General features: G+C 43.4%; 1 protein-coding gene across 10 annotated transcripts in view; it reads left to right on the forward strand.

Annotated features, from left to right (window-relative positions):
- Nucleotides 1-13803, forward strand: part of LOC129830136 (plasma membrane calcium-transporting ATPase 3-like) — a 33446-nt gene that overhangs the window by 13519 nt on the left and 6124 nt on the right. For 4 of the 10 annotated variants that reach the window (XM_055892416.1, XM_055892420.1, XM_055892417.1 and 1 more), the window contains 14 exons: nt 1319-1480; nt 1627-1841; nt 2224-2466; nt 2825-3066; nt 4274-4508; nt 5429-5608; nt 5752-5839; nt 5942-6048; nt 6481-6672; nt 7029-7242; nt 7840-8051; nt 8251-8358; nt 8583-8765; nt 9548-9634. In XM_055892416.1, the coding sequence (XP_055748391.1) occupies nt 1319-1480; nt 1627-1841; nt 2224-2466; nt 2825-3066; nt 4274-4508; nt 5429-5608; nt 5752-5839; nt 5942-6048; nt 6481-6672; nt 7029-7242; nt 7840-8051; nt 8251-8358; nt 8583-8765; nt 9548-9634 (2468 nt within the window). Of the gene's footprint in view, nt 1-1318; nt 1481-1626; nt 1842-2223; nt 2467-2824; nt 3067-4273; nt 4509-5428; nt 5609-5751; nt 5840-5941; nt 6049-6480; nt 6673-7028; nt 7243-7839; nt 8052-8250; nt 8359-8582; nt 8766-9547; nt 9702-13803 lie in introns of all 10 variants that reach the window. The other 6 variants (XM_055892423.1, XM_055892424.1, XM_055892425.1 and 3 more) reach the window with 2 other exon arrangements.

The raw sequence follows: 13803 nt of genomic DNA on the forward strand, positions 1-13803 counted from the left end.
CTCTTGAGCATCGAGCCTGCCCAACCTTACCAGGTTGAATGGTGCCCGTAGCCCTGCCAGTGCGGCAAGGTGGAATAGCCCGCACTGAGCTAAGCACGCGTACTGGGGACACCATTCGTAAGGCTGGTGCCATGTATGCCGGCCCTAGGAGACGCACTGGTGGCCAGATGCGTTGGGCCGGCTTCATGACATCCGGCTCGATGCCCAACTTAGCCCTCCCAGTGCGGCGAGGTGGAATAGCCCGCACTGGGCTAAGCACGCGTACTGGGGACACCGTGCGCTTTACCGCATAACACGGTGTCTGACCAGTACGACGCCCTCTCACTCCACGGTAAGCACGGGGAGTTGGCTCAGGTATCCTACCCGGCTTTGCCACACTCCTCGTGTGCCACCCCCCAAGAAATTTTTGGGTCTGACTCACGGGCTCCCAACCTCGTCGCCGCGCTGCCTCCTCATACCAGCGCCTCTCTGCCTTCGCTGCTTCCAACTCCGCCTTGGGACGGCGATATTCCCCTGGCTGAGCCCAGGGTCCTTTACCGTCCAGGATCTCCTCCCAAGTCCAGGAGTCCTGGTTGCTCTGTTGAGCTTTCCCTTGCCGCTTGGTCCTAGTTTGGTGGGTGATTCTGTAACGGCATTCCTCCTCCTCTTCATCTTCGGAAGAGGAGGAGTATTGAGGGAACCAAGGCGCAGCGTAGAGAACAGACATATTTATTGAACAAAACACAAACTTGATTAAACTAACAAAAACAACAAACGGTGTAGACAGACCTAGACGACGTACTTACATAAAACAAGAAAACGCACGAATAGGAACATAAGCTACACAAACCGAACAAACCGTAAACAGTCCCGCGTGGTGTACAAACACAGACACGGAAGACAATCACCCACAACGAACACTGTGACAACGCCTACCTAAATATGACTCTCAATTAGAGGAAAACGCAAAACACCTGCCTCTAATTAAGAGCCATACCAGGCAACCCAAAACCAACATAGAAACAGAAAACATAGACTGCCCACCCAAAACTCACGCCCTGACCATATACACATACAAAAACAACAGAAAACAGGTCAGGAACGTGACACCTGCACCTGTAAATGTGATAATAATGGATTGTATGTATACAGCGCTTTTTTATTAGGTCTCAAAGTGCTTAAAATCCTATAGGAGGCACTCCATGTTACAGTTGCATACTGTAGCACCAACCTGGGCGAAGCACGGCAGCCATTTTGTGCCGCAACGCTCACCACACCTTTTGACATTCATCTAACCGTCCTAACCACTCTCTAACTTTGTGACAACCCCCAACCTTAGCCAAGAAACAGGATGAGGCCGTTGCCATGGAGATGCAGCCCCTGAAGAGCGCTGAAGGAGGGGAGGTGGAAGCAGAGAAGAAAAAGGGCAACGTGCCTAAAAAAGAGAAGTCTGTGCTCCAGGGCAAACTCACTAAACTGGCCGTGCAGATCGGGAAGGCAGGTGAGGGCTGACTCTAAGCCTTCAGCATTCATAATCTGTTTCTGCTGGCCTGCTTGTTCACTTTGCTTTGACCTGTGAATACACAAGGTGGCTAGTAGTGCATACAATGCTGACAAACTCTTCACATTTTCTGTCCTCCTTCTCAGGTCTGGTCATGTCAGCCATCACAGTGATCATCCTGGTGATGTACTTTGTGATCGAGACCTTTGTGGTTCAGGGCCGGGAGTGGCTCACTGAGTGTACACCTGTCTATGTGCAGTACTTTGTCAAGTTCTTCATCATCGGCGTCACAGTGCTGGTGGTGGCTGTGCCTGAAGGGCTGCCACTGGCTGTCACTATATCACTTGCCTACTCTGTCAAGGTGAGGGGAATAAGCTGTGTGTGTGTGTGTGTGTGTGTGTGTGCGTGTGTGTGTGTGTGTGTGTGTGTGTGTGTGTGTGTGTGTGTGTGTGTGTGTGTGTGTGTGTGTGTGTGTGTGTGTGTGTGTGTGTGTGTGTGTGTGTGTGTGTGTGTGTGTGTGTGTGTGTGTGTGTGTGTGTGTGTGTGTGTGTTGCTGCAGACATTATGTGACATTATGTGACAATCATGTTAAATCGCATTTTTGCTCAAATATCCCCCATGTGACAAACACAAGGCGCGATTACACTATATATTGTGCATGTAGCTGAATTGTATTGTAGTTTCTCAGGTGTAGGCCTAACAGTAAGATTCCTCTCCGTCTGTTTCCTCCTGTTTCCCTATAGAAAATGATGAAGGACAATAATTTGGTGCGCCACCTAGATGCCTGTGAGACCATGGGCAATGCCACGGCCATCTGCTCTGACAAGACGGGCACCCTCACTACCAACCGCATGACCGTGGTGCAGGCCTACGCGGGCGACCAGCACTTCCACATGGTCCCGCACCCTGACCAGATGAATCCTATGGTGCTGGACACACTCGTAAACGCCATAGCTGTCAACAGCGCCTACACCTCCAAGATTATGGTGAGAGGGTGGATTGTGAAAGACAGATACTGTAGATACCTGCACACTGTTGAATGCTCCTACAATTTTATTGTGGCATATGTCTGCAGTGTGGAATGATAACGGGACACAGCTTTATTTTTTCTGTTTATTCAGTGTAGTTTAGTTGGACATTTGGATGGAAACTCATTTTGTTCATGTCAGCACAACATACAGTAGCTAAAACAATTCATAGAATTCAGAATGTACATACAAATTTACATACACATTTACATACAAATGTTATCGTCTTACCTTTTCTTTTCCTTCTTGTCTTAGACTCATTTTGCCCAGTCAGTTGAGCGGGGAGGATATAGTAACTTAATATTTTATCCGTTAGCCCCCAGATAAGGAGGGAGGCCTACCCAAGCAGGTGGGCAACAAGACAGAGTGTGCCCTACTTGGCTTCGTCCTGGACCTGAAGAGGGACTATGCCCCCGTGAGGGAACAGATCCCTGAGGAGAAGCTCTACAAGGTCTACACCTTCAACTCGGTGCGCAAGTCCATGAGCACAGTGGTGCAGTTGCCCGATGGATCCTTCCGCCTCTACAGCAAGGGGGCCTCTGAGATCCTGCTCAAGAAGTAAGTCTGACTCCGAGGCTTTACAAATAAAGTTGGATTTGATTTGAGGCTACAGCTTTGATAGAGAATGTGGTGGTGGGTGCCTCAAGATAAAGTTAGCCTTGAATGAGGTTTGATGAACAAAACGACTAACATTAATATTGTGCCCTAACATACAGAGCATCTGACTTGTGTCCTGAATAGGGTGGCAAAGGAAGGGTATAATACTGGGAAGTAGCAATATCTAACACAATTTTGGTAACTTTCAAGGATTTTAAGGAATTTATCACTGGACTTCTTGTGGCCTTTTTAGGTCCTTCAGATGATCACTGGTGTCTGTAATTATACCTGGCCCTCTGTGTGGCCTTATATGTACAATATATAACATAATCTAAAAATATTATTTTAAATATCATTTAAAATAGAATGACAACGCTGTAAAACATCCTAAGTATAAACCATTAATTTAGCGAATACCATTGGTGTTTAATCCTGGGCCATGCCACCATAAAATATATTTCACTATGTCAATATGTCTTTGTTGTAAATGTTGTGGTGCCAAACTGGTTGCAGTTGTGAAAAAATAAATAGTTGGAAAAGTTGCATAGTTATTAAAAAATAATGCCATTGTTGATTAGGTGGTTGTCAGAGTCGTGTGTATAGGTGGCAGAGAAGTCAGGCGCAGGAAAATCAAACTGAGTGTAATGGAGTTATTTAATAACAATGAACGAAACATACTCCAAACACTAAATGTAACAAATAACAAAAATGGGTACGAGGACCTGTCGCGCACCAATACAAAAATATATACAACACTGAAATACAAACAATCTCTGACAAAGACATGAGGGGAAACAGAGGGTTAAATACACAACAGGTAATGAATGGGATTGAAACCAGGTGTGTAGGAAGACAAGACAAAACCAATGGAAAAATGAAAAATGGATCAATAATGGCTAGAAGACCGTTGACGTCGACCGCCGAGCACCGCCCAAACAAGGAGAGGCTTCGACTTCGGCAGAAGTCGTGACAGTGGTTTAATTTTTTTTGTTGCTATTTTCTCTTGAACCATATGGTCTATTCACTAGTAGCTCATGGACAATATGGACACAGATATAAAAAAATGTATACTATAACCTGTATGAATACTTAAAAGTTATTCAAGTATACTGTACATTTCCTGTAATTACCGGTAGCTTTGCAACCGTTCTGACTCTCTGTCTGTCAGGTGCTCCTCTATCATGGCTGGCGGTGGAGATCCGCGGGGTTTCCGCCCACGGGACAGGGATGAGATGGTGAAGAAGGTGATCGAGCCCATGGCCTGCGACGGCCTGCGCACCATCTGCGTGGCTTACAAGGACCTGCCGGCCAGCCCTGAGCCCGACTGGGAGGACGAGGCGGGCATCGTCAGCGACCTCATCTGTATCACCGTGGTGGGCATCGAGGACCCTGTCCGCCCAGAGGTAACCAAGACCTTACGCAGAGGGACTCTCTATTGCGGTGCAGTTGTTTACAGATGTAGGTAGAGATTTGGAGTGGAGTTTTTCCACAGGTATGACAATTGACTGTTTCTTGCTCTTCATTTCAAGTGAGTTATTCTGCAGATAAATGTCTAAATAGGTAAGATAGATATGAATTTAGGAATAAATAAGATTAGAGCGGGGAGACCCATGCACTTATGGAAGGGCTGGAACAGCAGGGTGACACAACAGGTATTGTTATACAGCAGGTATTGTTAAACAGCAGGTATAGGTATAGTTAGGTATAGGTAGAGTTAGGTATAGGTAGAGTTAGGTATAGGTAGAGTTAGGTATAGGTAGAGTTAGGTATAGGTATAGGTAGGGTTAGGTATAGGTATAGGTAGGGTTAGGTATAGGTATAGGTATAGGTAGGGTTAGGTATAGGTATAGTTAGGTATAGGTATAGTTAGGTAGAGGTAGGGTTAGGTATAGGTATAGGTATAGTTAGGTATAGGTATTGTAATCTCACACGTAACATAAATAATAAATAGTATCGTAGCATCTGTCAACAGACTGGGATGCGACGACTAACAAGGAACTTTGCCGCAGGTGTTCACATGTTTTGAGTTTCGGAAGGGGAGTGGACATTTGGACCATAGACTTGCCATAAGGATACAGAGGTGGGAGGGGGGGGGGGGGGCTATTTCGCTCCTTGTTCTAGTATATTTTCTAACACATCTGCCCCCAGAAAATAATCAAGTGTCCGATGCAATTAAAAAATGTTTCAGTTCTGCGTTTCTGAGATTATAGGTATTGTTATAATTGTAGTAAATATTCAGTGATTAAGCTGTAGTTTCATGCACATTAGCTAGTAAGAGGGTGTGCCAAGGCTTTATCAAAACCCAGCTGTCTTTTCTAACCAGGTCCCAGATGCTATCAAGAAATGCCAGCGAGCAGGTATCACTGTGCGCATGGTGACAGGTGACAACATCAACACAGCACGAGCCATCGCTGCCAAGTGTGGCATCATCCAGCCAGGGGATGACTTCCTGTGTATAGACGGGAAGGAATTCAACCGACGAATCAGAAATGAGAAAGGAGAGGTAGAATTCATCATTCATGAATTGTTTGACACTTTTTAACTGACAAAAAAATATAAGTGCCCTGATTCAGTTCCTTAGCTTGTTTTACATAGTGTTAAATGACTCAACATTTTCTGTGGATACCCAATCTTTCTTTCTTACAGGTTGAGCAGGAGCGCATTGATAAGGTTTGGCCCAAACTGAGAGTTCTGGCTAGGTCCTCACCTACAGACAAACATACACTGGTCAAAGGTGGGTCAGTGATTCTACACTCAAAGCTACAGTATTATTTTGTAAACAGTTTGTAAACCATGCAGCTGCAGCATTTCCAATGAGACCTTAATCTCTCTGCAGGCATCATAGACAGCACCGTACTGGAACAGCGGCAGGTAGTGGCTGTGACAGGGGATGGGACAAACGACGGACCCGCCCTGAAGAAGGCCGATGTTGGCTTTGCCATGGTGAGACATCATGATGATGATGACAAATTTATTTTAGTAACTTTGGAAAAATATTAAGTCCCACACTTAAAGTTGCAGTCCGGGATCATAAGCACTTACAAATTTGTATTGTATCATACAAAATGGTTGATGTAGTACACAATTTTCAGGAACCAGTTTTGGCTTGTGAGCACTGCTTTCAAAACTACTGTGTGATGCTCCAAGACTTTTGGAGCATCACTTTAATAATACATTTCTCTACCTATTGACATTGTAGTTACATAGGCATGGTATGTACTGTGGTATTGTTACATTAGTTCTAACATAGTACTTACGGCTGTGTAACTATCATGCACATACATAGGTATTAGTGACATGTTTTTTTTTTTATGTGAGACTTGTGCAAGCGGGGGGGGTGAATTTAAAGTGGATTATTTTGGTGGCTCTGTCTAGGGCATCGCTGGTACTGACGTAGCCAAGGAAGCCTCTGACATCATCTTGACTGATGACAACTTCTCTAGCATTGTGAAGGCGGTCATGTGGGGACGTAACGTCTATGACAGCATCTCCAAGTTCCTCCAGTTCCAGCTCACTGTCAACGTGGTGGCTGTCATTGTGGCCTTCACCGGCGCCTGTATCACACAGGTACTCACTCCATCTCTGACTCTCACACACCATACCACAGTACAGCACATCACAACACACCACAACACAACACAACACAATTCACTGTTGTGTAAAATCCAAATGGACCATTTAAGTAACTGTAGTAAATGATCTAAGATGTAGGTAACGGTCTATGGACATTCCAAACAAGCTTTGAAGCAAAATTAATTCAAATTATATCAACTTACCTCTTTTTCTCTCTCCTTCTCTCCTTACCTCTCTTGCTGCTTCTCTTTTTACTTCTCCCTCTGCCTCTTTCCGTCCCCCTCTATCTACCTCTTTCTCCCTCTCTCCTTACATGTCCCTACCCCCTCCTCTCTCTCTCCTCCCTTCAGGACTCTCCTCTGAAGGCTGTCCAGATGTTGTGGGTGAACCTGATCATGGACACCTTTGCCTCCCTGGCCTTAGCCACCGAGCCGCCCACTGAGTCCCTGCTCCTGAGGAAGCCTTACGGCCGCAACAACCCCCTCATCTCCCGCACCATGATGAAGAACATCCTGGGTCATGCCATCTACCAGCTCACCATCATCTTCACCCTGCTGTTTGCGGGTACACACAAGGGAGGAGGAGAAGGAGTAGGAGAGAGACTGGAAGTGGGAGGAGAATGGAGACAAGGGGAGGAGGTGGAGGGGGGCTGCAGGTGGAGGTGGGGGACGGAGGCTGGAGGTGGGGAAAGGGGGAGTGGGGTGTAGGTAATGCAATAGTGAGGAACAAGACGGTTGAAGAAAAACAGTCATGGAACTGTGGTGCTCTATTTAGCTCATAGTATTTTACATGATCATTTAGTATACCTTTGCTTGCTATTAAAGGTATAGTGTGTTTTGCTACTTATCCAGTCAGATGAACTCATGGATACCATTTTTATGTCTCTGCATTCACTATGAAGGACGTTGTAGGTAGTTTTGCGAGCCAATGCTAACTAGCTTTGACGTTATCACTGGAAGTAGAAACTACCGTCAACTTCCTTAAAACTGCACGCAGAGATATAAAAAATGGTATACATGACTTCATCTGACATTGGGTAAGTAGCAAAACAGCTTAATTTCCAGAATCTTGCACTATCCCTTTTACTAGAAAATATATATTCGACTACATGTGTCTCTTTCTATTGTCTGCTTATCCTTTTTGTGTTCCTCTCCATCTCAGGAGAGAAGATCTTCAACATTGATAGTGGACGCAACGCCCCTCTGCACTCTCCCCCCTCCGAGCACTACACGATCATCTTCAACACCTTTGTGCTCATGCAACTGTTCAACGAGATCAATGCCCGCAAGATCCACGGTGAAAGGAATGTTTTCGACGGCATATTCCACAACCCTATTTTCTGCAGTATTGTGCTGGGGACTTTTTTAATGCAGGTGAGAGGACCATAAGCTTTTACTTCTTATACGTTGTTTTCCCTTTACATTATAGCAATCCTAGTAATGTTATTCAACCATGACATATACCTAATAATATTGACTACTTAATTATTGTCTCACAGGATATATTGTGCTAACCAATGGCAACCACTTTTTGTGATCATATCTCTCTCGTCTTGTGTCTTATTCTGTACAGTTTGTGATTGTGCAGTTTGGGGGGAAACCTTTCAGTTGCACACCGCTCAATGTGGAGCAGTGGTTGTGGTGTCTGCTCGTGGGAGTAGGAGAGCTGCTGTGGGGACAGGTATTTATGCTGGAGTTAATGTTGTGTGAATGTGTTAACCAATCTGTGGTTCTCCAGTGGTTTTGTGTCAAGACACAATTAAGGCATTTGACATAGACAAACACACATATCCATAACCCAGTCTTCAGTTGGCTTTGACACAAGGACTTGCTAGGACCAACCAGACCGAAATGGAAGTTGTGTTCTTCTGCTCATCAACTAACGCTGACCCCTGACCCCAACAGCTCATCACCACGGTGCCTACCAGCCGCCTGCCCTGTCTGAAGGAAGCGGGTCATGCGCTGGGTAAGGAAGAGATGATTGATGATGACATGGCAGATGATGAGCAAGAGATTGACCATGCTGAGAGGGAGCTACGTCGAGGGCAGATCCTCTGGTTCCGGGGCCTCAATCGTATTCAGACTCAGGTACAGTGCATTGAGCTCCACCATTCTCTGTCCCTTGTCTTTCCCTAACAAGGGCTCTCGTATGTGCTGTACTGTCCTACGAAGAGGAGTCTTTTCTGCTTGCCCGACTTATCTCTGTTAATTTGTGTCTCTTTTTCTTCACCATTTGATGCCTTAATTTATTTCACCACACTTTGTTTTCCTATATTTATTGAAATATAATCATCTCTATTGTAACCTATCAGAGTCATTTTGATTACATCTCATGGTCATATTTCTCACTTTCTATCCTTCATCCTCATGTCATTGCGATTATCACAGATTCTGTCTTTATTTTTTATGTATCCTTAATCCTCGTCGCTGTTACACAGAAAAGTCTTCAATGATCATACCTAATAATCCTAACAACAAGTATATTAAATATATTACAAGAGTTCTAATTGTAGTCTGTCTCTTACTGAAACCAGCATCTAGGTGAGACATATGATGCTGATGTAGTGCTAAATACAATAATGATCATTACCAGTCCATGTTTTGAGGGCAACATCATTGATTTAAAACAGACTTTGATTTTCTTTTAAAATGCCTTTTTGTATCTAAAACATGCTTTTTGATTCCTTCATTGTGGAACATGATCTCTACAAAACAACAAGTTCTACTATACCATCCCTTTAAACGTGATTCATTCTGCCTGTTGCTTTCATAGCTCTCCAATATGCCCCACAGGGCCCCCTACCAATTGACATGAGGTACTTCAAGACTGTCATGTCCTCTCTGTAATATCCTCTCTTTCTCTCCAACAGATGGAGGTAGTGAGTACCTTCAAGAGAAGTGGTTCCTTTCAGGGTGCTGCGCGACGTCGCTCCTCAGTTCTCAGCCAACTCCATGACGTAACCAATATTTCTACTCCCACTCACGTAGTTCTCTCCACTGCCAATGCAACTGGTGCGCCTGGGAGTGAGTTTCTGCCATCCATTAACGGCACACAACAAAAAACAGTCCACTCACTATCATCAAAATGAGCATGTTGTACGTAGAAAATTGACCTTTGCCTGCCCAGAAATGCAATTAAGCATCAAAGATATGTGTGTTTGTCTGTGTGTGTGTTGTGGCGTGGAGGAGTCAACCAACTGACCAACTGACCTTTTCATTTTAGTTTTCCTCCTTTGTTCTGGTTTATCTACCATCTCTATCTCCATCATGTTTTAATTAGTTTAGTGACTGTGTGTCTATGTGTGTATTTGTGGTTTATTATTTGTTAATTTAATATTACATTTCTCTACCTCCTTTTCACTACTACCTCGTGATCTTAGGACAGGATTCAATCAGATTCCCGCTAGCCGACAACCGCATAGCTCTTGTTCGAGTGCTGCAATGTCAGGCTGTATACTCGTTTGTCTTTGTAATTATGTATAGGCTACCTCGCTTCTTCAAGCGTGATATTAGCTGGCCAGCTGTATTAAATGAACCCATAAATAATATATTTATTTATTATTATTTATGTACAGTGCCTTGCAAAAGTATTCATCCCCCTTGGCGTTTTTCCTATTTTGTTGCATTACAACCTGTAATTTAAATTGATTTTTATTTGGATTTCATGTAATGGACATACACAAAATAGTTCAAATTGGTGAAGTGAAATGAAAAAAATTACTTGTTTCAAAAAATTCAAAAGAATTCAAAACGGAAAAGTGGTGCGTGCATATGTATTCACCCCCTTTGCTATGAAGCCCCTAAATAAGATCTGGTGCAACCAATTACCTTCAGAAGTCACATTATTTAACTAATTAAGTCCACCTGTGTGCAATCTAAGTGTCACATGATCTCAGTATATATACACCTGTTCTGAAAGGCCCCAGAGTCTGCCACACCACCAATCCTGCGGCACCATGAAGACCAAGGAGCTCTCCAAACAGGTCAGGGACAAAGTTGTGGAGAAGTACAGATCAGGGTTGGGTTCTAAAAAAATATCTGAAACTTTGAAAATCCCATCAAGAAACCATTAAATCCATTATTCAAAAATGGAAAGAAAATGGCACCACAACAAACCTGCCAAGAGAGGGACGCCCACCAAAACCCACGGACCAGGCAAGGAGGGCGTTAATCAGAGAGGCAACAAAGAGACCAAAGATAACCCTGAAGGAGCTGCAAAGCTCCACAGCGGAGACTAGAGTATCTGTCCATAGGACCACTTTAAGCTTTACACTCCGCAGAGCTGAGCTTTACGGAAGAGTGGCCAGAAAAAAGTCATTGCTTAAAGAAAAAAATAAGCAAACATGTTTGGTGTTCACCAAAAGGCATGTGGGAGACTCCCCAAACATATGGAAGAAGGTACTCTGGGCAGATGAGACTAAAATTGAGCTTTTTGGCCATCAAGGAAAAACGCTGTCTGGCACAAACCCAACATCTCTCATCACCCCGAGAACACCATCCCCACAGTGAAGCATGGTGGTGGCAGCATCATGCTGTGGGGATGTTTTTCATCGACAGGGACTAGGAAACTGGTCAGAATTTAAGGAATGATGGATGGCGCTAAATACAGAGAAATTCTTGAGGGAAACCTTTTTCAGTCTTCCAGAGATTTGAGACTGGGACGGAGGTTCACCTTCCAGCAGGACAATGACCCTAAGCATACTGCTAAAGCAACACTCGAGTAGTTTAAGGGGAAACATTTAAATGTCTTGAAATGGCCTAGTCAAAGCCCAGACCTCAATCCAATTGAGAACCTGTGGTATGACTTAAAGATTGCTGTACACCAGCAACTAGAGCAGTTTTGCCTTGAAGAATGGGCAAAAATCACAGTGGCTAGATGTGCCAAGCTTATAGAGACATACCCCAAGAGACTTGCAGCTGTAATTGCTGCAAAAGGTGGCGCTACAAAGTATTGACTTGGGGGTGTGGGGGGGTGAATAGTTATGCACGCTAAAGTTTTCTGTTTTTTTTGTCTTATTTCTTGTTTGTTTCACAATAAAAAATATATTTTAGCAACTTAAAAGAGTGGTATGTTGTGTAAATCAATTGATACAACCCCCCCCCCCCCCCCCAAAAAAAAACATTTTCATTTCAGGTTGTAAGGCAACAAAATAGGAAAAATGCCAAGGGGGGTGAATACTTCCGCAAGCCACTGTATTCTTTTTTTATTCATTATATAATATTTTATACATAGTTCTGAAAATGTTTCCTCATTTATGCTTTTTGACTGCACAAATAAGGAGAACGTAGCCAGGTACCTTTTGTAAACTGTTTTTCTTTGAAAGATTTTACATTCAAGTGTAATTATTTCTATCATCAATAGAGTCTACACGTTATATCAATGTTTTGAACTACTAATGTTTTAGGGAACGACGGTATCAGGTTTCAGGTAAGACCCAAGTGCAGACTGTGTAGAAGTAACAATGTTTATTGCAACAGCAGGGGCAGGCAAACAACAGGTCAAGGCAGGCAGGAGTTGATAATCCAGAGGGGGACAAGGTACAGGTTGGCAGGCAGGCTCAGGGTCAAGGGTAGGTAGAGTGGTCAGGCAGGCGGGCTCAGAGTCAGGACAGGCAAGGGTCAAAACCAGGAGGGTGAGAAAAGATTCTGGAAAAAGCAACAGCTGAGACACAAACCGCTGGTTGACTTGAACGAACAAGACGAACTGGCAACAGGGGATAATGGGGAAGATGGGTGACACCTGGAGGGGGTGGAGTCAATCACAAGGACAGGTGAAACAGATCAGGGCATGACAGAAGTAGTGTCTTTTGACAATGTCCACAAGAGCAGCAGCTCACCAATTTGACAGCTCATACCGTTATACCTCTTACCAGGCCTAAACAAGAGTTTGTTGGCTAACGTGAGTTACCGCTGATCTGATTTAATCCTGGCCTTAATCTATTTCTTCATCTTGCTGCTTTGTTTGGATTGATGCAGTCTGTGATCAATCGTGTTTCAAACTGCCCAGAGCAGACTGTCTGTATGCTCCTATGGTTTTATCAGATTTGTGACAATACATATGTTCAATTTTCAAAGAGATACAAATTTTATTCAGAGCATTACGATAATGCCAATTTGAAAGAATTTCTTAAATGGCAAATCAAGGTAAAAAAAGATAAGGAAAAAAAGAACATGTATTTTGGGTTTGTGCACTTCTAGACAGTTGTAAACCTTCGAGTGTAAACCTGAAACAGTGACATTTCTGAGATGTTACTGTTTGGTCACCCTACCAATACAAATCTTTCTCTGTCCCTAGGTTCGATCAGACTGCCAAAATAGGATCTGCAGTGTTGCTTTGTACAAATAACTACCCTTATTTTACTTGGTCTTTTTCATTCTCTCTCATTGTAGGTTTTGCATCTCATGAAGGAAGATAGTTTTATTTCCTTTCTATTTCCTAACGTAGGCCTACTCTAACTGATTATTACAGTTAATTTATGTTGTTGTTTTCTTTTCTTATAAAACATACAGATTATCTTATTCCATTGAGATCATTCAATGATATGTTTCCATTGAGATAAATCAATGGTGGGTTGAGGGTGGGCTTAATCTGCAAACTACAGATCCAAGCATTGCGGGTTCAATCTTAGTGCTAGGGACTCCTTCTTTTGTTTTATTTTTTCTGTTTTAACCCTATACCAAACCTTAACCCTAACATTTTAACCAGTTAGAATGAAGGCCTTAACTTAAGTTTCGGTTTCACTTCTACACAGTTTGACTGACAGCTAACTTCAGTTCAGTTTGACTGACAGCTTACATATGGCAAAGTACACCATAATTGAAGGGCAAGACATGCCATATATCTGTTGCATGCAGTTATGTCAAATGTCTCCATTTCTTTTGGAGGTTGCATTGCAGCATTTGGTATGATGCAATACCGAGGCATTCGTCCAACCCATATTCAAAAACAGACCATTAAGTGTTGTGCACTTTGCCTATTATCATTTCCTTTGAGGACTTTTTGATTTGTTAATTTCTCTTATAAACAGCGACAGATTGTTCTGTATATTAGGAAGGTTAGTAGACATCTGAATGTAGGAACACTAGCTTCTATTTCTGAATTTGCATTGTCCAGCGTGTCTTTTAC

The sequence above is a fragment of the Salvelinus fontinalis genome, chromosome 31 (genome assembly GCF_029448725.1).
Source record: "Salvelinus fontinalis isolate EN_2023a chromosome 31, ASM2944872v1, whole genome shotgun sequence".
NCBI lineage: Eukaryota > Metazoa > Chordata > Actinopteri > Salmoniformes > Salmonidae > Salvelinus > Salvelinus fontinalis.